Raw genomic sequence first — 23,271 nt, forward strand, 5'->3', positions numbered from 1 at the left:
TTCAGAAAGACTCAACCAGTGCTTGCCATAAATGGCAAAACATTATCCCAATGGATGTCATCGACATTGTGCACTTGATCAATAAAATTTTGAAAAAAAGAAGATATCACGAACACTCACACATGCATGACCCATATTTGATATCAATGGCTCGGTTCTTCGATGAATGTACGTGTCAAAAATCGTGTAGTAATACACCTGTGCTGTGTGTCAATATACGCATCTGTTGGCACTGACAGAGGCGGACGGTGGCCGCTGTAGCTCACGTCTATTGATGATAACGGCCGGAACGGAACACCTACTTGACGCTTGGTTCGAACTTCATTGATTAAAACCCGAATGTAGCAAGGGAGAGATTATCAAGGGAAACCGCCTGTTCGGAAAAGGCACACGAACCAGTGGGAAGGGTAGGTTTACTCAGCTCAAAAACTCTTCGCTCCGACGCTGATCGATGGCGAATTTTATCATGCCGAGTGATGTGCATTACCAACATATGGCGATGCATATACCGTATAGAGGTTTTCGATATACAAGTTTGGTTGCTATGGACAGCTTGTAGCTGAAGCCATTGGAGTACTAGCACATAAAATGCTCGGCCATACATGCGGGTACTCCCAAGGCACCCCTCGGCATGGGGGGGGGGGGGATTCCAATTTTGAACGAGGTTGCTCCAGTGATTATGCAAAAAACATTCAGATGGAACACGAATCAGGTCCGCCTATCACTTGGCTGATTGGACCAATCAGACCTGAGGTAACTTGACCGCCTTACTGCTTTTTCAATGTTGTGCACATACGCATCTTCCTGCGTGTTGTTATACTTTAAATCGGTCCTTAAATGGTCCTGATAAAAAGCTACTCAACGGCAGGTTTTGAAAAAAATGGCTATTTTATCAAAAGAAAATATTTGAGAGCTCGTGTAGAAGAGAGAATTATGCTTTTTATATGGCTGTTAACATCACAATATTTGAATCGAAGCTTGGCTGCTGCAGCGTTGGCTGTCCAATATTTACACCACTCTGTGAGAGATTGTAACCAGGTTTCGAGATGCGACCTCGAACAGTTAATGCAGACGCTTGCTAGCTATAAACTGTTTTAACAATGTCTGAAGTCTACATCATTGCATTTTCAGTTGCCAAAATGGCGTCCAATCTGTCGGCAATCGAGAAACATCTCGAATGTTCCATCTGCTGCGAAACCATCAACGAACCCAAGATACTGGAATCTTGCCACCATGTGTTTTGTAAGAAATGCATCAGCGATCTTGTAAAATCGAAAAAAGGAAAGAAAAGTTTCCCTTGCCCCGAGTGTCGCGTTATATGCAAGCTCCCTAGCGGAGGTGTAGACGGACTGAAGGACGACTCCATGGTTGCAAACTTGGTTCGTCTTCTCAATTTCCCAGAAGATACGGGGAAATGCTTCTTGTGCGCAGGTCAAGATCTAGCAGTTTCCGTATGCGACTTTTGTGACCTTGACCTCTGTAAGAATTGTAGCCGGCAGCACCACCAAGAGGATCTGGATCATGTAATTTACGACCTTTGTGAAACCCATGGAAAAAGGATGAAGCGCTACTGCTATAAATGTGAGAAAATCATTTGTGTGACTTGTTACCAGCAAGAACATTCCGCAGAGGACCATGCCACTGGACCATATGGAGACTTCGCCTCGAATAATCTCACGTCTTTAACCAAAAAGATTGACGAGATCTCCTATCGAGCAAACTCGACCGAGACACGGATCGAGAAAGTCGAATTACAAATTACGCAAGCACGGTCAAAAAAGAAGGCGATTATCGACGAATCAAATGCCGCCATTGAGTCCTTGACCCTTGAGACTAATGATGTCCGTATGGAGATCGAGGCGCTTCAGATCCGCCTCCACCAACTGGAGAGTGAGAGAGAAACCAAAACTGAGGACATGGAGTCACAAATTAAAGTAATTGACAGCGAAAGTTATGTATATGACGCTGAGGCTTACATGGCGATTGTAACGGAAAAGATTGCAGATCTTGTCTCGACGAGAACGCAGCTTACTCGGTTGGCTGGGGAGTCCGTCCTCGGGGACGCACACTACGAGGAGGTATTGGAGAGCAAATGCAGACTGGAAGATGCTGAATCAGCATTTATTTGTCTCAAACAAAAAGTGGATGAAATGGAACGCAGTTGCTTATCGTCTGATCTATTCATCATGGTTATTTTCGTGCTAGTTTTATATTTAGTATTTTAACAGTCTTTTCATGATTGAGAATATGATTGAGAATATACTCCAGATGCACTGGTCTAAGACCAGTTGATTGATCACTGCGAAATCGCAACAAACCGTGGGAACATGACATCAAGACCATCTGACAACTTGGTCATTCCATTCCTTGTCTGTCCAAATTGGACATATTGAAAGCGACCATGTGCATATGACATCTAACTTGAAAGGAATATTCAGAATCGGCCTTTTTGTTCATGTACTGAACTACCTGTGGGTGGTAATCTCGACGAGACCTTCTAAAATACATATTTATACTACATGTACTTTCATCGTGTCGTAGGTAAACATCCTGAATCCTAAGAGATCCGTCTCCGGATACTAATACGCCTAGCACGCAACGCATGATCGACAATGACATCTATGTTCTTTGGTTAAAGTAAAGGCAAAGGCACACTACGTAGTGTACCAAAAGAAAAGAGCTCGTTCCAAAATCTAAGTAATGACCTAATAGCAAGTGACTCTCCTAATCAAATTATACCTGCCCCTGACCAGTAAGTTCAGGTTAATTCATTGACCGGTGCATAATGTCCTTTGAAAGCAGTTATCTTTGCCCAAAAGGGAAGATACGGATTCCTTGCTCCAGAGAACTCCCGATCATCACAATCTTCTTTGAACGCCGATTGTTACAGCTTTTCATCGATACTATCATATCTGTTTTCGTCATCACCAGTCAAGCCGTCATTACCTGACAAATTCAAATTGTTACTCGATTGGGGACGCTTAGGTTCTTGTTTCTGGCGGCAGCAACAGACGACGGCGATCACGATGAAAATGAGAACGAGGCATACGATAACTCCGACGCATGCCCAGAATGCAACACCTGTAATGGAAGAAAACTACTGAAAGACGGTTAGAAAAATGCCGAAATTCTCGATAAGCTTTCATTGCCGAACATCAGCGGGTCGGCTGAGTGGATCCAAATCTTGTTGGTCAAGACGGAGCTGGCAACTTGGCCTTGTCATTACAATCGCTGTCGACAATATCGAATTCGTCCAACTCATGCCAGACCTGACAATAGTTATACGTGTTCTGCTCAGGTGGCTGATCACAAGAGGCATTCGACAAACAGGTTACCTTGTCTCTTCGAAAAAAAGACATCAACCGCTACGCTTATGCATACGCTACTGACATCAGATTAACGCAAGATCTCATTCACGAACTTTTTAAACTTACATTCCTAGGAAGGAGAAGACGCTAATAAAATCAACATGACGTCTTCTCCTTCCTGGGAAAATTAAGAACGTGCAGGATCTGGACCTCACTAAGGCCCTTTACTTACGGTAGTTAAATTTATCTTGCTTTTCTCTCTCTGCGGATCCGCCCTGCCCTCCATACCCGTAGACCCCGCCATACTTGAAGTTCCTGCATGTCGGAAAATCTTTGGGAGGTTTGGGGATCATGTCCTTGGCTTCTCTCACTAACATCGTCATCCCATCCAGGTTATGCATCTCGATATGGCAATGCATGATCCATACACCGGGGTTGTCGGCCTTGAAGCGGATGATCACATAGCTACTGGACGGAAGGATGATGGTGTCCTTGAGAGGGGCGTTCTTCAGGTTCAAACCAGGGATATTGTCCCCCACCCACGAGCTATTGGCCCAGGTCGCAGCGTTACAGTACGACTTCTCGCGATTCGGATTGCCATTACAGTTGATGTCCAAGTTGTCCCCTGTGATTTCTCCAGTTGTAGAGTTGTACTGCGCGTATCCCATTTTCACCACGTAGAAGCTGTGACCGTGCAAGTGTATCGGGTGTCCCCAGCCCTTCCCGGCGCCCATGTTCACGAAAACCATCTGGACTGTGTCCCCGTACTCAATGTCAACGTGGTAGGTGCAGGAACATACCTTTCCTATGCCGCACTTCGTCGGGTCGCACCCCCACTGCATCTCGTCCATCTGCGTGAGTGCACTGACCGTAGGATGCTTGAAAGCTCGACCATTCACTGAGCCAGGTGTCCAAGTCTTCGTCCCCGGCAAGGCGAAATTCAAGAAGAATTCCTTGTAACTGGAACTGCTAGCTTTTGGTGCATCTCCTTCTTGCCCACGAAGTTGATCAATTAACATGCACTCTGTGTTCGATCCTTGTGGGTAATATTTAAACGGGCAATTCAGGACCTTGCATGGTTTGCTTGCAGTACATTTTCGTCGTGATGTCGTTGGTTCCAAAAGGGGATCGATGCCCTCGTAGTTCAAGATGGCTTCTGCGATGTGCTCGAAGCCAACTTCTAAGGTCTCTGCCCGGATCATAAAGTTTTTCGCCGTTTGGTTTGCTTCCAGCATGACGTCAAACCTCTCTCCCGGGTTGATGATGAAGGATTCAACTGCAACTGGATCTACATCGAATCCGTCCGTAGCAACAACAAGCAGCTCGTGTCCATCAACAGAGACCCTAAAAGGGAACATCGCTCCTGCACCGATCACACGGAATCTGTACTTGCTTCCCTTCTTGACCTTGAACTTCGTCAAGGGCGCGCCGTTGTTGGAGTTCGGCTTCGTTGGGTCATGATACCGCCCGCGACCGTTGATGAGGCCCGATTGATAATAGAACCGATGGAACTTCCCCCCATCAAGGCTACGAGTGCTGCTGATCTTGGTCGTACCCTGGTACGTCCCGTAGAGAAACTTGTAGAACATCATCTCCGAGGTCCAATCATGGTTGTAGTCTTGAAGCATCAACAAATGTTCTGCAGATTCCGCGGTATTCGGGACCGGTTTGTTTTTAATGATGAAAGCCCCGTACATTCCCATTGTGCGCTGTGTGCCCACATGACCATGGTAGAAGTAGGTGCCGCTAGGTTGGAAGATTTTGAAGTTGTGGGAGAAGGTTTGCCCTGGGTTGATTGGGCACTGTGAGACGTACCCAACGCCGTCAGCGAAAGGAGTCCCACGCTGGTGAATGCCGTGAAAATGCATGGAAATCGCTACGTCCAGTAGACGGTTGACAATATGCACTGTGATGTTTTGACCTGAGTAGACAGTCAGTGTCGGTCCGGGGAAGGATCCGTTCACAACATACAATATCCGGGAATTTGGGAATCCGTCCGCAGCGATGACGTCATTCACAGGCTTCGCCCCGGTGTAGTTATTTTTGGACGAGTAGTAGAACATTTGACCGTTTAAAGGTATCGTCATCTTTTTGTCGTCGACATTCGTCAGCGCCACCACCACGTGCAGCCAGTATTCGCATGCCGCCATGTCTGGTCTGCAGGGTTCAGATGGCGGGATAAATTGGGAAGGTTCTTCTGCGTTGTTTATGCCAGCCATCATTATCATGGCGGCGCAGATGGCCAACAGCGTTTGCGCAGTCATTCTGAAAATAGAAAAATCGTGGAACCTGCAATACTTCAGTTAAATACGGATGCATTGTACATCATATTATGGTACGGTGTGTTGCTAAATTTGACATGCAGAGCAATTGTAACCTTGGTCGGTCTCAGTTATTAATTTAGTTTTTGCCATTCGACAAGTTTACGTGACCTGCCAAATCACAAACCAATATATAGTGATCGATTAGATTTAGGTGATATGAATAAAGACTAGTAAATGCTTTTATCTAAATCTCCATGTACATTTACACTAAGCCTTCCTGTACAAAACCGGAGTAAAAGCATTTGCTAGTCTTTATTCATATCACCCATTGTCATTTGGGCAGCCACGCTTTCCTCCAATGTTGGGCAGTCTTTGATATGCTGCCTGGATGTGCTGCCAGGCTTCATCCGGAGGACATGCCCAGGTGATGGTTTAAACAGAATGATTGATAAAACGGGGGAACTACATGCATGTAAACGTGCTGCCGGCTGTCTTCTCAATCATTTTGTCAATAACCGAATAGAATAGAATTTCCTAAATTCCATTCAATAGTATTCACAATTCTGACGCCCCATTTCATGAAATAGGTCAATAGGGTACAGTTTTGGGTTAAGTCAACTTGGAAAACCTTTAGAATGTTGTCTGAAGAGAATAACCAGAGCTGACTGACTGCCAACTCTCAAGTCAAACGCTATCCATCAAAATGTATTTCTAAATATTGTAAACGGTCAGTTTTTCGTGAGCGTTGTTGTATTTTCGTGGATTCGCCCAAAAAAATTGACAGGCGATATTAAAATTCGGGAAAATATTTGTTGATGGAAAAATCCGCCGTGATAAAAATCGCTGTTTTTTTTCGCAAATCGCAAATCGCTAAATTAAAGAAATGGTTGACCGTACATTGCCTGTTGAGATAATAGTGCCTTCCGAAATACGGGGTGCATGTACATGTATGTACACTATATGTACACGTACCATTATATTATTTTGCCCCACATATATACCTCGCAGTTAAAAGAATTCAGGCCTAGCCCATTACACGGTCTATTATATATATAAAAATGATGCTTATATAGCGCAGTATCCAGACAATTGTCCGCTCAATGCGCTTTACAATGGAAACCCCAACTCATCCAAAGACCTCCCAAAAGAGGTGGGTTTTCAGAAGGACTCTGAATGAGTTAAGGTTGTCGCACAATCTCAGTCGTTCGGGTAGAGCATTCCAGAGCTGTGGGGCTGCGAGAGAGAAAGCCCGGTCACCGTATGATGGTACAACCGGCTTTGGACTCACCCGCAGCCTGACACACCCCTGCGATCGCAGGTCAAACGAGTGAGACTGCGCGACAATGAGCTCGGAAATATAAGATGGAACGAGTCCATAGATTGCTTGAAAAGCTTAACCAAAGCCCGCTCGCACCAAGGCCTTATTTTCCATTGTTTTACAGTCTTATCAAAGGGTCATCCGGCCAATCTTGATGACATCGACTCTCACGAAACAGCTTTCAGGGTGTCGAACCGGCTCGGGAAAAAAAACACGAAATGATAAAATATATCGGATTGAACATTCACACCTACCTCCTATCTGGTGGCCTCCAAAGGACTGAATGAAAAACGGCTAAGCAAAAATTCCAAGGTCAGTTGGTATACCGGTAATTCTCACGTAGCGGCTGCGTCAACATTCACAATTTCAAATCACGTATGAAATCTCAACAAAATGACTACGTATTTTTTTGGTTTCTAATCAAAGACAATCTCACTTTTGACAAAAAGTTCAATAAAATTCAACAATGTTTTAGTTTATCATGAAGGAACCAAACCGTGTTATACATGGTATGTGAACTTTTCCTGTATATCTTATAAGCATCGCACGAGTATCTCGTTTCAAAAGGGGTTGCATGTGACATCTCAAATATGACAAGGTAAGTGAGCCCGTAATATAGGTTAAATCAACTCGGGGAACCTTTTGTAAAATCAGGCTGATTGTCCGAGTAAATGCTAAACCGTCCCAGTTGAAACAAGTTGTTTATTTACCTCGTTTCTACATAAAAAGGCGTTGTCTCTGTCATCCTACCAACGCCTCAACAATTCACGAACAACGCTAGCAGGATCGCTGATGGTATTTCGTTTCGCCTATAAAAGGTCGTTACCAATGACGAAAGTAACTCACATATCAACTCAAGGTTATTTGAAACGACATTAAAAACAACTGTTATTTCCAGTACAGGGGCACGTCTCAAGTAATAGCTGTTAACGATTAAAAACAGCTAACAGTATTCCTGGCTATTACCAGAGGCGACTAAATCTCCACCCTGATGTGATAGCCTTGGTGGTTCACCGGTGAGAATGCTGGTTTCGATCTGATGGTCATGCGTTCGACTAAATAAAAAAAAGAGACTTATATAGCGCTAAATCCAACTGGTTTCAGTCGCTCAAAGCGCTTCACATTATTACCCCTAGCTATTGGCCTGTACATTCTTGGTCCAAGCTCTACTCTGTGGGAGTATTACAGGTTCGAGCTGCAGCTATACAGCGCTCAGGACTAACATTCATAGTGTGCCAACTCTGCCAGCTAGGTACCCATTTACTCCTGGGTGGAGAGAAGCAAGTAGGGTTAAGTGCCTTGCTCAAAGACACAAAGACGAAACAGCAGTGACCCTTGAATCCACTACGTTTTCCTCTTTTTTCCTCATCATTTACTTGGTTTTTGCTATCTTCTTGTTGAGTCTGTACGGAGGATCTGACCTGAAGTGTGTGTTCAGTTCATTAGATAGCAGCACACGTGCCCATCACATCCCATTATGCGTGATTCCAATAGGATGTCCCAGTTTACATTCATATACCTTATGGCTTGGAAAGGAGGACACGATCACCTTTTATCATGCCAACTCGATCACATTCATATACATTTTATACAGTTTGCTGTTTAGTGTAGTGCATTAAAGTTCAAATGCTATAGAACATGTAGGATTACTCATTATGAGAGTTTGACGAATTCCCCGGTTGCAACTTCAGCGGGCAGCATGGTCGGTGATTGATTGACAAGGGCAGCCCAGTAGCCTAAGGTAAGAAGAGGCCTTGTGGTCAGTTCGGGATCCCGGAATCCCGGGTACCACCTGACGACCCACGAACGAACCTGACCGAGCATCCCAATAACAGTGAGCTACCGTCCGCCATCCAGAAGGTGTCGCTCGCCGCTCTTCGACCGGATACATGTGCTATTCCTTCTGCAGTCTCGCTCATTGGTGAAGATTCCAAAGAATAACAAGGACTATCATCCAGGTTCGGTTCCCGAAAATCATGTGATAAATCCATATCGTCGTTCTAACTCGAAGGGGTAAGTTTACCTTCTTTGTGAGGAGATTATCTGCCTTTTGAAGGTAAGTGTTGTGAGACTTACCTTGATAGAGTTACTCTAGTTTCACCGTTATAAGACCGCTTCGATAATTGTTACGAAATTAGTACAAAGGCCAAGGACGAGACTCGTGCCCATCGGACAACTTGGTGTGACCCGATTGTCAATCTAGGCTGCACAAGTCTGCGATACATTTGAATACTTCGTCCTCCGTCGTTCGTAGCTCTCCGTAAGGCCGGGTTGCGAAACTCACCTATTGAACAAAGAACCTGAGCAACAATACACGGAACATCCCCAGCAAGAATTCGGAGCGAAAGTTCGCTTCCTACAAATTGCAATGTGTTAAGAAGTAGCTAGGTGTGAAGGTGAGAGGTAAGTTTCTTACAGGAAGAGCGCAGGTAGACACGGTAAGGTTTCACCCAAGGACGCGGAGGATGAATTCGAGTAGTGGTACTTGTAGCACACGATCTAATCTGGCGTTTTAGGCTATCAGCAGTTTTCTGAAAGATTGTGTTGGTTGATGTGTATTAATTGAATCTCACCAACATGAAAACACCAAGGGCCCTGAATTCAAAATGCTATTAACAAGTCACCGCATTCGAAACTTTGTCAGGCTCAGGAGAAGAGGCCAACATTCCTTAGATTGTCAGTGCAGATAGCCTCTCTCTGCGCTGATATCGTTCTTGGCAAGCCTCTTCTAGATCTTCCCATGTCCAGCATCAACAATTCAGCAAAATGAAGCAGCCCATAGCATTGTCCCGACGGGGGTGCAGAATTCATGTTAACGAGCTATTCTGCTCATCGCATCGCTCGTATCGCTGGTACGGGATTGCTCGTAGCTTGCAGATCAATTCAACCAAAGGCCGAGGTCAAGGTCGCCTTGTAGACAAAGATGGCGGTGATTTATAGCAGTCAACACGACGGATATCTTAAGCAAATGTGTTTTATGAGATGGTTTAGCATGCTGTGTCAGATACCTTTTATCTCGTACCATCTCGCTCTGTATTCCTAGAGGCACTAAGTAAGGTAAAACGGTAACCATGTTTGATGTTGACAATTTTACTCGAGCAGTGCTCCATCAGGACGATCTAAATTCATCATCGACGTTATCATCATCATTATCACCATGCATATCAACATTATAACTACCAACAGACTTGCTAAATAGTACGTTACCAAATGTAGCCTTTCATGGTGACCCTGTTTACATTGGCACTGCTTTATAAGGTCGATATGCATGCTAAGACCTCGTTCACTGCCAAATTGGTGCAGGTTCCGCCTTGTCATCATTTAAAGGGAGACTATAGACAAAAGGGGGGCAGGTCATATTTAAGTTACACGAAGTCGCCAATATGTCTCTTTACTATCTCGTGCAGTGCATCAGCTATTTTTCACTTCTGCAAGGAAGAGTTTCATGTTTTTGTCGATGTAGTCAGCTGGCCACATTGCTGTATTGCATAGAATGAAAGTCCTCACAATGCATATCATTACTGCAATATCAGACCATTGCGTACCGTTAACACAGCTTGCACAACGGTTTTCATCCGGAAAATCAATCAAGCTGATTAGTTTTTGTTTGAACTGTGTCCTGAGTTGCGTGGGACAGCGAATTCCAAATATTGGATGGCTATAGCGCGATATCTCTCCTCTCGTATATAGAGCTGTAACTATTTAGACGACGCCGATTCGATTACTCTTCCAAGGAGAGACTAGTCATTTGTTTATAGTGCACTACATGTATTTGACCATTCTGACCTTGACGTCGATATGACTAATTCAATTGCAATACGGCAATAAATAAAATATCAGACCTAACGATTAGTTAATAGGGCCATGAAACCGATATGATCATGATAAATGGACGAAAAACCAGCGAGTAGAGTAGATCCGATTGCTGGTTAACTTACACTTCTGCGAGAAAATTGCACTCAACGCATAAAAGCCTGAAATAGTTCGGGAAATTTGTTAGTGGTAAGTTTTCGCAAATCCCCGAGACGCCAACGCGAACGCCTATCCCATTGTTCGCCATCGTGATCAGGAGCTGGAACGATGGGATAGGCGTTTGCGTTTGAGGTTTTGGGGGGTTGGCAAAAGCTTTCTGCTATTTCGTTTCAAATGGCCCGTTTCTTGTCTTGCTTGGTTCGATTCTGGCAAAGAAGGTATTTTAAGACTCTTCAAGCTTCGCAATTCCAGTTGGATAATAACATTTTGTTCAACTGCTACATTCTCTGTGTGAAACCACCAAAACACGAGTGACATTTTTTCGTATATACATCGTACTTCGGGCGTTTGAATATGATAAAATCATTCGGTCGATCTAAATGTTCCACCCGGACTCCAAACAGTATGTATCAACACGGACATTCTTTATAAGCCCCTGGTAACAAGTTGCCTACCTGAAAAGAATTCCCGACTCTTCATTTTGAAACTAGGCCTTATTTTTTACAAGTAGGTGCTAAATGTCTATTGGTGGCTATTCGAAAGATGAACGATTTGCCTTTCATGTTTTTGCCTTGATGTTCCCCGGGTGGCAATTGTTAATTTTCAGTAGATGAAATAACATATTCAGTTCGTGTACACATATTTCACTGTTACATACATTGCTTCGACAAAATATCATGAATCATTATCTCATGCTGATTTATGCTAATATATATACCTATGTCAATAACAATGACTTATGAATGAACAAAGAAACAGAAGTAATATCTAGGGCAACCCTCTATACCATGTAATGTAAAAGTGAAACGCTGCCTCATCGCCCATCATGGGCAGATTATACGGTCGGCTCGGAATTATGGTCAATTCTTAAACGTCTTGGTTACAATGTAGCACTTTATGACAGGAAAGTAAAAGGATGACACCTTTTCATGATCAACTGTATTTTGGTTCGGAGACCCGACTCAGGGTTTCGGCACTAACTGTGCCTTTATCGGGTATCAAGCGATGCACATGTATGAAGCAATGTCCATTTCGGTGGATGCAAAATATCAATGAAGCAGTCAAAACCACATTTCAGTGTTTCATTCAATGTGTGTTATAGAAACTGAGCTGCAAAAAAACAAAACAACAAAAAAACAAAAAAAACAAAAAAAAAACAAAAAAAACATGTTGTGATAACTCGGCTTCCCCGTCCCGTCGCACGATGCGAGCAGTATTGGTGAAAGTGCTGTTAATTCAATACTTATTAACCTCATGGATAACAAACAACCCCATGGGTAAAAAGCAATTAATTCTATCCATCCAGCTAATTATTTGGACAGGGAACTAATGATGAGATGAGGCATGAGCAAATGACTGATACAGGGTTGTTGTGGCTTTGTTAATGAAGCTACTGCCCGGTGGAGGGCGCTAAATGGGCTAGGGATGTTGTAGCTCCCTGGTCGCATGGAAGTAACGCAAAGTTAATGCTGATGCCAAGTATGTGAGTTCACTTGTTTTGAACACCCAGGCCTACTCCTTTATTTATTCTCACTTTTTCAGAAAATGACGGGCTTTAGCATACATTTGATGGTGTTGGTGGCTGCACTGGCATATATCAAGGGGCAGAAAATTCCCGTGGATGTTGGTGAGTAGTTTTGTGTACCGTTTTAAAGAACTCAACCCTTTCCTAGAATGAACCTTGCCAAGCCGATATGTGACCTATCCCCGCTATCGTACCCTGCAACTGTATGGGCTTGACCCAAAGGGACATTGCTTTGAGTTCACCCAGTTTCTGCAACCGTAATTTTCGTAGATTCAGCTAAATCACCAAGGCCGTCCCAAAAGGCCTCGTGGCAAGCACAGTGAGGCTGACATTATGTCCATCTTACCAACACCTCTGTTGGGCAATGAACTGATGCGGTTAAGAGAGTTTGGACGAATAAATTTATACCAGGTATGAATATTTTGGTAATGGTAGGACATTTCACCTGATTTCGATGAAAGAACCTAATATGCAGGTTTTTTCCCGTGGTAATCACGTGTCGTCTTGTCACTTGCAGCTTACCTAGCAGACGATGCCAATGACGAATCCTTTGCCAGAAGTTTTATACCAAAATATTTCACCAATACTCTGAAATTAGTCCAATCTCAGGCAGATAGGGATAAGATTGAATTCGCCCTCACCGTGGTCAGGACGGACCAGACGATAGACAGATCGACAAGTAAGTCAAGCTGGTAACCTCGTCCCAACAACTAGTTTCCACTGTTTACAAACTAACAGCGCTACACATACCGAGAGAAGAGCCGATTTCGTCATATTTTGTTACGGTTTAGCACTATATACCACTGTCTGCTTGTAGTTAGTCGGATTGTTCAAATTGGTTTCGTGTAGGAACATGAAACTGGCGTTGGTGAACATATAACCGGTCACAGCAATTCGGATGTACAATTTCGTTTTAAAATTCTTGTTTCAGTCCTTTTTTGGTTTAGAATCAAGACATTACAAGCGAATTTTATTTATTCAAGGTCAGCAGATGCATTTTTACCATGATAAAAATCCATTTTTGCCCTAGGCTGTTAGCTTTTATTACCATCAAAATTCCGGGGAATAATGGTCCACCAAAGATTCACCAAAGACGATTAAATTCATTGAAGGAGTCTGCTTTCACATTTTGATTTCAGTTAATGAACTTGATAAAAAAGTGGCGCTCTACATGGGAGACTATGACGACAGCTTTGCACAGACCGGATATCTCCGCAAGGGTAGCGCCCCCTATGTCATAACAGGAAGAAGTGGTTTCTTAAATTTCATGGCACGAGATTTTAAAAGCAGCGACGGCGGACCAGTCACGCCAGCTTGTAACAGAACTGCGAGTAATGACGTCATTAGTTTCTTCCCACCGCGGACTGCCCTGACTCACCTGCTTCTACAGGGTTGCCCGAACTACTTCCGGCGGATCGCACTGATTGGGAGGAATGCTTGTGAGTAGGTTGCTTTCTTGGAGGGGCGCAGGGAGAATGGGGGCCATGATGAAAATACATATAATTGCGTTGGCATTTAAGTTAGATAACACAAACGTAGGAAACCCATTCGATTTTTTAATACCTTTGGCCAAATATATTTCCGAAGCTTATGAATCGAGGCAGGTATGAGGATTCGGTTTTAGTGTCCTCGTTATAATTTTTTTTTTGTAGTGAATTATATACTTTCTAATGTTTGTCTCTTATCAAAATCGCTGTACACATCTATTGATTTGTATACAAACCTCTAAGTATACGTTTTGAATCAATCTTATCGGTATCTCATCATCCTCTCGAAGTAAACTCAGCTGTAGTGCAGGTATTCTCGAGGGTCCGTATTACATTGGATTTTAAGTTTTAATTAGATGACCTCGAAATTCGCAAATTTGTCACTGGTAGGATTAGCAAGATGGCGCCCAATCTCTTGATATTAGGAGCACCATTGTCATTGTCCGCCCTTCTTTTAATATTGCAGATCAGATCAACTTAGTTTTAGAAAGTATGCACGCGTTTAGTAGTTCGTGTTACGATCTCAGTACTTTTATTATCGACAATAATTGGACGAAAGACATGGGGATGAAGGTCTTGCGGAACGCTCTAAAACTCAAGCCAGATGCGATTGCCATCTATTCCTTTGAGATGGATTATGCCGTCAAGGTCTTAGAGATGGTGAGTGTTGGTCCGAGTCGCCGAAGGACTTGTTTCTTGTCGTGCGACGCATTTTGTGAGTTGAGGCTGACGGGTCCAGTATCCTCTCCCAAGTAATGCATAAGTCGAGCACTCGGGAAGTTGAGATTCGCGTTTGGGTCTCGACTGAATCATAACGACTTACGCCAGTGCACAACCGAAGGTTAGGCCATTCTCTGCAGCCACCACATTGCACACTTCGATTGAAAGTAGTTATTGTCAAGCTATCGCCTTTGCAAGTATCCGAATATCTTTGACTCAACCGTCTTTTGCGTGTCTTCACGAGGTGCTGGTAAAACGCCTCTTTCTCAAATTGGATGAAGGATCTTCAGCCAAGCAACAGCGCATGCTCACTCTCCTGTCAGACGAAGTGATTTTTAAGCAACATTTCAGGCAACATCTACTCGTTTTGCATCCCAATGTGCACTGGCAACCTCATAAAAACGTTACCATTCCATGTACATAAGCTAGTGCATCATAACCAAAACCTTGCATGATGTCGTCAAGATGGCTCTCCATGGTTTCGAACAAGAGTTCGCACTTAGCTATCCAACATTCTTCTTTACAGGCGAAGGAGGCTAACATGCTGACGTATCAACACTCTTGGTTTTTGCTGCATCCGGTAGGTACACAGGCCCGTAGCTAGTTTCTTGGTCGGTGGGCCTATGACGCAAACTATGAATGAAAGACTCGCAGGTTGCAACCAGTTGCTTGGAACATCCTTGGTCACATGTGAAAGATCACTGACATAGTGATTCGAGCGCCAAGTGCATGATCCATAGGTCGAGGGTTCGACTCTCAGAAGGATTACTAGGTCCTTGGAGAAGGCAATCAACCCTACTTGGTTGTTATCACCAAGGCGATTTTAGACGACTGAAATCAGTTGGATTTAGCACTTACTCTAAAAGTCCCGTCTTTTCCCCTTTCTTTCAGGATATTGAGGGAATACCACTTGAAATGCACAACCTTTTCAAAAGCAGCTACGCCAACGTCACGGGATTTCAGTTGATATCACGTGATAACTTTAGGCGATTCGGTCTGGAACCACCACGTGACCACATCATCAAACACGCCGGAATTCTTGACGTCATGATCAAGTTATCTAGTTCAATCCGTGACAACTTGGCGGCGGGCAAAAGTGGGCGAGTGACGTCAAAGATTTTCCTGGACTGGGTCAAAGGGTTGAGTTGGCAGGTAGGGCCTAAGTATGGCAAGCATGTCTATAGTAGAATGCACTTTGTCACAGTAACTGTAGCCCGTTTCGTTTATTCGTCATCAGCGCAAAGCCTGGAACTCTACGACAGAACCATTTCTCCCAGTCGAAACATTGCAATATCGCATTGTATGAACGAGGTTTATTTTCGAGGTTCTTCTAAAACGTAAGGTCCTTTACAGATGACACACTTCTATCCTAAGCGCATATACGTATTTCAATATATTCCAGGGCTACGAGGATACCATAGGGTTCTTCACTGATCGAGTCGAACCCAACGGCTTCCAAAGCGCCTTCTGTCGTCTGTCATACAAGATAACATACTATGCATATGAAGGCGGAAAAATGCATATGGTGAGCACAAGTAATGCAGTTTTACATAATTGGTATTGTAACGCTGAGTGCAGCCTTGGTATTCCTAGACCTCGTTTTACCGTCAACAAGACCATCGAGCTTTGAAAGCGATTATGATTGGTAGAACGCTGTCCTACCTCATCCACTGTGTACACTCTAGCGTTGCGTAGAATAATCAAAAGGCCGTGTCTATTTGGCAAGCCGCTCGCCGAACAGGCATCTTTTTTTGTCCTGTTTGGAGAGCCGCTTGCCAAACAGCACTAAAAAGCCACCCTGTTCGGCCAGCCGGGCTTGCCAAACAGGTAAAAAATCGACCCTGTTTGGCGAGCTGGAGACTTTACTTTAATATTAATGAGTTCGGCTCTCCATTCAGGACAAGAAAAAGTCGCTGTTTGGTAAGCCGGGCTTGCCAAGTAGTCACTTCCATCTTTTAATTACCAAATAGAATGCTCGTAGGGGTCGAACGTACTTTTCGTCTGGCGTGACAGCAGCGAGAGAACGCCCATGGAATCGGCCTTTTAACTCGTGGTTACAGCCCAAGCGGAAATACAACTGGATAACATTTTTCTTCTTCCTCTGTTCCTATAGATCCGCGACGAAGTGGATGACGACTACTTCAGGGTGCCGAGCAAACCGAAAAAAGAAGACCTTCAAAATCGGATATCCAAGCAGTACCAAATAGCCGGCTCTAGATTCAAACGGCAAGCGAACCCGCGGATCGACATAGTCCCGAGTAACCTGACTGACCAGCCACCGCTGCCCTACAGGTACTGGAGGAAAGAGACACCAGCGAAAATGCCGATCTTCTACAAGAACAACATTAGGGCCGTGGCGATCGTGGTACGGGTTTTGGTCTTCTGCCAAAAGCATGGTCGGAAAGTCTCATGATTCATGATCGAAGATAGGGCGCTGAATCGTAATCGATAACACATTAAAGAGTTCACTATCCTCTTATAAAGCACATAATGAGCTGTGAAAATTACCTCTCTACTTGCTGTCCCTTTAAAACTGTGCCTAGTTGAGCCCAACATATCCACGTTCTTGTGCCTCTCGGCCTATCACCTGAACGCGAGATGTCCAAGCAACCAACCTGGTGAAAACGATCTATTCATACGGGTGTGGATCCTCATCCGCAATCCGATGTCCAGTTCGCTAAGAAACCATTTCAGTCAAGAAATCGCCATTTCAACCAAGATGTTGCCTTGAAGTCCACGGTAAATCCTCGGAGTTCTCGGTATATCTTTAACGAAATGGCCGGGCCGTTTCCTGACTGAAGGACTCTTCACTACACAAAAAATGGCACTCAGTTTTTCGTGATTTCGCACAGAATCCCAACAATTCAACAACACGTCTTTCATGTGAAACGTCGAAGTCTGAAGTTACCTTTTGACTTTGTCAACATTGGACAAGGCAACATCAAGAACGAGGGATATGAAGCGAAACATGCCCTGGCAAATTGTGTTTGCTTTTTTAAAACATAGTCAATAACATAGTCATTTAAATGTTAATTCTCATTTTTAGACGCCCCCAATGGTAATGGAAGTCGACGACGAAAACGGAAAGGTAGCGGAAGGCAAATACAAGGGGATGATGGTAGACTATTTGAAACACTACAGCAAAGAACTTAACGTTACTTATAGCATTAACACTGTAGTGGGGAACCGCAGAGATCTCTACCTTGCGCTTGACTCAGGGGTACGTAGAACCACGGTTGTATACACCATTGGTAGAATCAAACGTTACTTTGAAGCGTCACTGGGAACCTGCAGAGGTGTCCACCTTGTGCAAGAGGGTATGCTTATGAGATTGCATCAGTAAGAAGAGGCGACGCCACCATTCATTCGCTTTTAACGCGTTTTCTAATAGACGCTAATCACTCTCCTCGAACTGTAGGTCTTTAGTCAGCCAACATACCACCAAACTACTTCCGCTTCCGTCCCGGGCTTGGGAGAACGTGAAGGTAGTGGTTTCTATATGGCCACTTGGCAGGCCCGCTGGGATCGATTGCGACCAGCGAGCTCGAATACCAACGGTAGATCCATGACATCGAATGGTTATGGGCCTGGGAGCACGGGGCTTAGCTCCTGACTTCATCCTGCCGGATGTCGCTCTCGGGCCGAAGCTGCCGCCAAAATAGTACTCGCTGGAGGGACGTGATCGGAGTAAATAAGAGGGAGGGATTCCTTTTTTCAGGAATTTGACGTAGGAATCGGCTCCCTCGGCATGAGCGGTATCCGTTACAAGCAGACAGACTACACAGACACGGTCAGGCTTGGCAGGATCGCCCTCCTTGTTAAGAAGGCTGAAGTGAAGTCGTCCCCCTGGCAGTTCTTGCAACCCTTTACGTGGGCCGTGTGGGTCAGCTTAGGCGTGGTTTTTATTGGTGAGTTTGAGACATTTGAGATAGTAAGTACTGTGGGGTTCCTTCCCGGGATCAACTACAGTCAAAACACTTTCAGACAGACACTGGTATCTTGATCTCTTCCGTACGAACATCATCGCTTAATACAGGTTGTTTATCTTGCTTTATCACTGCGTGTTTGTCAAGTCGTCTTTTTTCATGACCTTTTTTGTCAATTGCCTATTTTCGTAAGTTTCCTTTTCACTTTCAGTGACGAGTATATTACTGACCCTGATGGACATTCTTGATTGGACTGATGAGAGCTTCCCAGTGAGGGACAGTTTCTACTACACGGCTGGATTACTCTGTGCTGGGTCTACAGACACTACCCCGGCAACAGGTAGGGGAAAGACTTAAGAAAGATTGGAAATGACATAACTTCGCTTTCTCCCCGGTGACAATGGGAGCGAGTGTACATTCATTCGACATTTCAATACATTAATCCCTTCATAATGACCGGCCATATATTTATATTCCTTGAAAACACGACAGCTTTCCTGGTCAGGTACCTTGGTTGTACTTGGGTAGGGTAAATCCACCTTGGTGCATTACGTCTATTTGCTCAATCGGGTTAAGGTATATCGACCTCCATGGAAGCTGTTTCATTGGGTTGATGTTTACAAGTTTTGCCCTGGTAACCCTTTGATGATAAGACAGTATAGAACAATGGGAATTTAGGCCTAGGTGCAAGTGGGCTGTTTCAAGACAACAGACCGTGTATTGGGCTAGACGTGAGTTCTTTTAACTGCGAGGCAAAGGGCAAGTCACGTAATGTGAATTCTTATCGCTCTTCAGTGCCGAGCCGCCTCATGATCTGTTGCCTCATGTTCTTCGCAATCGTGGTGTCCAACAGCTACACCGCGAACATGACTGCATTCCTTACCATGAGGAAGAGCGAGGACCTGCCACAGACCCTGCAGGCGCTTGCCGCCCAGACTGCAATCAACTACTCTTATGTAAAGGTTAGAAATTGCTTTATTTTCGCCCTGGAGGCACATTGTCATTGAGACTAACATTTACATTGAGTGGGGCGCGATGGGGTACTGATTAAGGTGTCCGACGCCATCCATGGATCGCGTTTTCAAACCATGGCATAGTCCAGTTGCCATTTCGTCTTTCACAGGTCTATCTCAGTAGTGCAGCGCTGTATGAGCACAACATTGATACGCAGATCATTCGTGGCAGTTGTGGTTAAATACTTTTAGATAAAACTTGGTCAGTGAAAAGCGCAATACTCTAAAATGTGGTTCATGAATTGATGTGGCATTGTCATTACATAGCGAGGAACTTAAGCTTACTCCTGTCTTCTCTACTCTGACCGTGGTGATCCCTTTTCCTTCAGATATTGGCCGGAACAAAAGCAGAAAATCACCCAATCTCAAGCCATAACTCGATTTTTATTGCTATGTTTTTACTTTACAGGACAGTGAAATCTACAGGATCTTCACTGACAATGAAAACGACCCCTACGGGGCTATCGTGAACAGAAGGAAGACCAAAGGCATCAAGCTCTTCGGAGACATCAATGAAGGTATCGCCGCAGTTAAGACAAAAAAGGAGGGGAACATTGGAAACACCATTCTGATCACCGAGGAGTACACCGCAAAGTATTTTGAGGCTCAGAACTGTGATTTGGAAGTTGTCCTCCAGCCATCTGAGCCTATTTATTATACGATTATGTTGCCGTTTGGCGCCACCTATCGGGAGAATCTGAATGAAGCTATATTGGCTGTCAGGGAGGGTTACAAGGATTTCGATACGGTTGAAGAGTAAGTGACATGATTGAAATTTTAAATCGTGTTTGAAAGTAAACTGTGAATATGAAAATTGAAATTGAGAAGCTTATGCAATTGAAATCATAAATTAAAAGAGACTGTTGTCATTGGCATTTGCCATATAAAGAAAGTTTCACGAATTTCCAAAATAAAGAAACGCGACAATTTGGCACTGTGCAGTTAATTGAATTCTTTATCGTGATTTTTTATGATGATCATTATGTATTTTTTGCAGCTATTACACGACCGTCGAATGTCCCATGGGCGACAACGTGGCGGATAATTCGAAGACGAGGCGACTGAAGTGGGAGGAGATGGTTGGTGTGTTCTACGTGCTGCTGATGGGTGCTGGCCTTGCCATAATCGTGGGCATCGTCGGCGAAGTGTACATCAGGGTCATACTGAAGAAAGAAAGGAAAAGATACCCGTGGAGGGACTTTAAAAACGAATGCAAGAGTAGGATTCAGTCTATAAGGAATATCTTCCCGTGGGCTAGTTCTAGTTCTAAAAAATAGGTCTTTGAGATATTGTAGGATAATTGCTATGTCATTAGGTAACGATGATGATTAACATAACATAACATAACATGACATACTGGTGCGTGTGTGTGGATTGACCCTTCAATCATAATACATGTAGTTACCTTATAAACACTCGGAAAAATCCGTTGAAAGATATTTTTCATATTTTGACACTTCGGTGATCGACGGAAAACGTGGAATCTCCATATTTTTTCGAAACTTGCTGACGTTGCGCAATATTGTATCGCGACATCGTGAGAAGATTGTGCGTACACCACCATTTGATAGGAATTATCGTCATGACGTAATATTATGCTACCAAATGTTCTTGGCCAATAGCGTAACTCGATTCACATCATGTGATTTCAAGTCATCACATCGTATCGGATCCAAAAAAGCAATAACGGATCCAAAAAAATGTCGTAACGGATCCTAAAAGGTTTTAATCCAATCAAAATGAAGTTTACAAATGATCTTGGATGGTCGTCGGTAGTTACGTTTAAGAAACAAATTTGCCATCAATTCAAAAGCAAGATGGCTGCCACTTCAAGATTTGCAAATTTTACTGAGCAAGAACTTCAGGAATTGATTAGTGAAAAGGATGCCAAAAACGCCAAAAGGGCAACGAATTGTTTCATTATTTTCCTTTGGATTGATTTCTTTGCCAAGACATTTGGTTGCATAATATAGCAAATAGTGGATGTTTGGGAGTCCGATATGGAATTTTGATGGACGAAGAAATGTCATGGCAAGCCTCGTCCGCCATGACATTTCTTCGTCCATCAAAATTCCATATCGGACTCCCAAACATCCACTATTTGTATAATGGCGATATAACATACAAAGTGGCGATACAATATCGTGCAACGTTTGACCTAAATGAATGTGTGAAAATCACACCCTTGTCACTCTGTTGATATAATGAGAAGGAAGTGGAAGTAATATGAATGTTGTTTTGGTCAATACATGTATTGTCATTATCATCTGTGTTGATAAATACTCACTGATGCCTCGCTTGTTCATGGTGTGGAAACCGCACCGGTATCTCCGTCGGTTATGTAACGCTGGATTCCGTTATGGCGTGATCGTAACGGATGAACACTCGTACCGAAGATATCGACGAAGATGTTCTTAAAAATCGTTGGCATATACGGAAAATTCAAAAGGACATAATAAGGTATCATAGAAGACAATTCTAAGATGATAAGTGGGGTATTTTTGTAAGAAGATGTATACTGTACAAACGATTGTATATACATTTGTACATTAGCATAGATTTTTATCATGAGCTAAGGTTATATGATGGTAAGCAAACTTGCTCTGTCAAGTCTTAGCTTTTTGTTATTAGAACTTTATAGCTTCTAAACCTCTTTATACATGACCTAATGCTTCAGTGGAAACTGAGCTTAAGTGAAATTAAGTGCCATACAATTCTGCCATTGTATGTGGCTGGAACGCGAAGTTAAAGCTATGTCCTGCGATTCGCACAAGGGCTAGCTTTTCCCAATTTTCCCTTATGTCATTTCGCCTTCGCCTTTTGATATTCATCTATTATGTACAAATAATGCTATGCAAATAAGTTTTGCTAGCAAGCTATACCTTCTTTTCGATTTAATCTGCTGCTTTTTGATAAAGTATTATTTAATATAAAAGTATTATAATATTTCATGCGATTTACCTTTAATTTTGTTATTTGACGATACATGTTACTTGTAGTTTTATTTCGGCGTTGATTGTTGAGAATACCCACTCTCTCTTCATTACATACGCTTGATTAGTACCGTGGCTGGCATAGCAGTTTTACATTATGATCCAAAATCTAATACTGTAGACCGCAAAAGTTTCGCACCTTTATATTTTTGCAATTAGCGGAATTTCGAAAAAATGTTTTTACGATTTCTGTTTTGGCGGATAACGATGGCCCACACAGACAAGCAATTTTGGTCGCATGCGATAACTATTTGACGTTTCGATCTGCGATAAAACCGGGTTACTCCTCCTGACTTGAACCCGGTATGGTAACGAACAAGCAGGCACACGATTGCAGTGATTGATTATAGATTAAATGATTATCTGTCGGGATTACTTTGATGAAGCTGATATAGACAATAATCTGACACCGACGGGCGCGGTTCTCGTGATTGGCAAATGCCCTATAGTAGTAAATGTCAGATTGCTTCGTAAAGGTCGGGGAAGTGTTTAGATGGACAAGTTAAGAAAATAGTAATAACCCACTTGTCACTTTTATAAGATGAGTTCTGTGTTCCGGCATCATCACCCCCCTCAACTTCATATTAGCTTTATTCTCGTAGCATTAAGGGCAGTGGAACAATTCTTATTGGACACTTCTCTATCTGGAACACTGCGTTCGGTCCCAAACGAGATTATTGGTGAGTTTTCGCAAAGCCCGCGAAACGAGAACGCCTATCCCATTGTTCGAGCAACTGATCAGGAT

General features: G+C 43.5%; 3 protein-coding genes across 5 annotated transcripts; 2 read left to right on the top strand and 1 right to left on the bottom strand.

Moving 5' to 3' along the window:
- Nucleotides 1-196: 196 nt before the first annotated feature.
- Nucleotides 197-2,225, top strand: LOC135494276 (probable E3 ubiquitin-protein ligase MID2). Its single transcript, XM_064782188.1, has 2 exons — nt 197-407; nt 1,132-2,225. Exon 2 carries the CDS (start codon nt 1,140-1,142, stop codon nt 2,223-2,225), a length of 1,086 nt encoding a protein of 361 aa, XP_064638258.1. The 5' UTR covers nt 197-407; nt 1,132-1,139.
- Nucleotides 2,096-9,236, bottom strand: LOC135494275 (uncharacterized). The gene is made up of 3 exons (XM_064782187.1): nt 9,175-9,236; nt 3,541-5,573; nt 2,096-3,081 (listed from the first exon to the last, which is right to left on the bottom strand). The coding sequence occupies exons 2-3, from the start codon at nt 5,570-5,572 to the stop codon at nt 2,885-2,887; spliced, it is 2,229 nt and encodes a 742-aa protein (XP_064638257.1). The 5' UTR covers nt 5,573; nt 9,175-9,236; the 3' UTR covers nt 2,096-2,884.
- Nucleotides 8,288-21,488, top strand: LOC135494273 (glutamate receptor ionotropic, kainate 1-like). Of its 3 annotated transcripts, none has more exons than XM_064782184.1 (15): nt 8,288-8,903; nt 12,405-12,489; nt 12,905-13,066; nt 13,527-13,826; nt 14,341-14,534; nt 15,121-15,174; nt 15,486-15,746; nt 15,997-16,119; nt 16,708-16,959; nt 17,641-17,814; nt 18,313-18,502; nt 18,732-18,860; nt 19,316-19,482; nt 19,943-20,289; nt 20,531-21,488. In XM_064782184.1, exons 2-15 carry the CDS (start codon nt 12,408-12,410, stop codon nt 20,808-20,810), a joined length of 2,715 nt encoding a protein of 904 aa, XP_064638254.1. In that variant the 5' UTR covers nt 8,288-8,903; nt 12,405-12,407; the 3' UTR covers nt 20,811-21,488. The 3 variants fall into 3 exon arrangements, with proteins under 3 accessions (XP_064638254.1, XP_064638255.1, XP_064638256.1); XM_064782185.1 differs by having other exon boundaries at nt 8,288-8,631; XM_064782186.1 differs by lacking the exon at nt 8,288-8,903 and adding an exon at nt 9,629-9,947.
- The last annotated feature ends 1,783 nt before the right edge of the window (nt 21,489-23,271 follow it).

The sequence above is a fragment of the Lineus longissimus genome, chromosome 10, assembly GCF_910592395.1.
Source record: "Lineus longissimus chromosome 10, tnLinLong1.2, whole genome shotgun sequence".
NCBI classification, from domain to species: Eukaryota; Metazoa; Nemertea; class Pilidiophora; order Heteronemertea; family Lineidae; genus Lineus; species Lineus longissimus.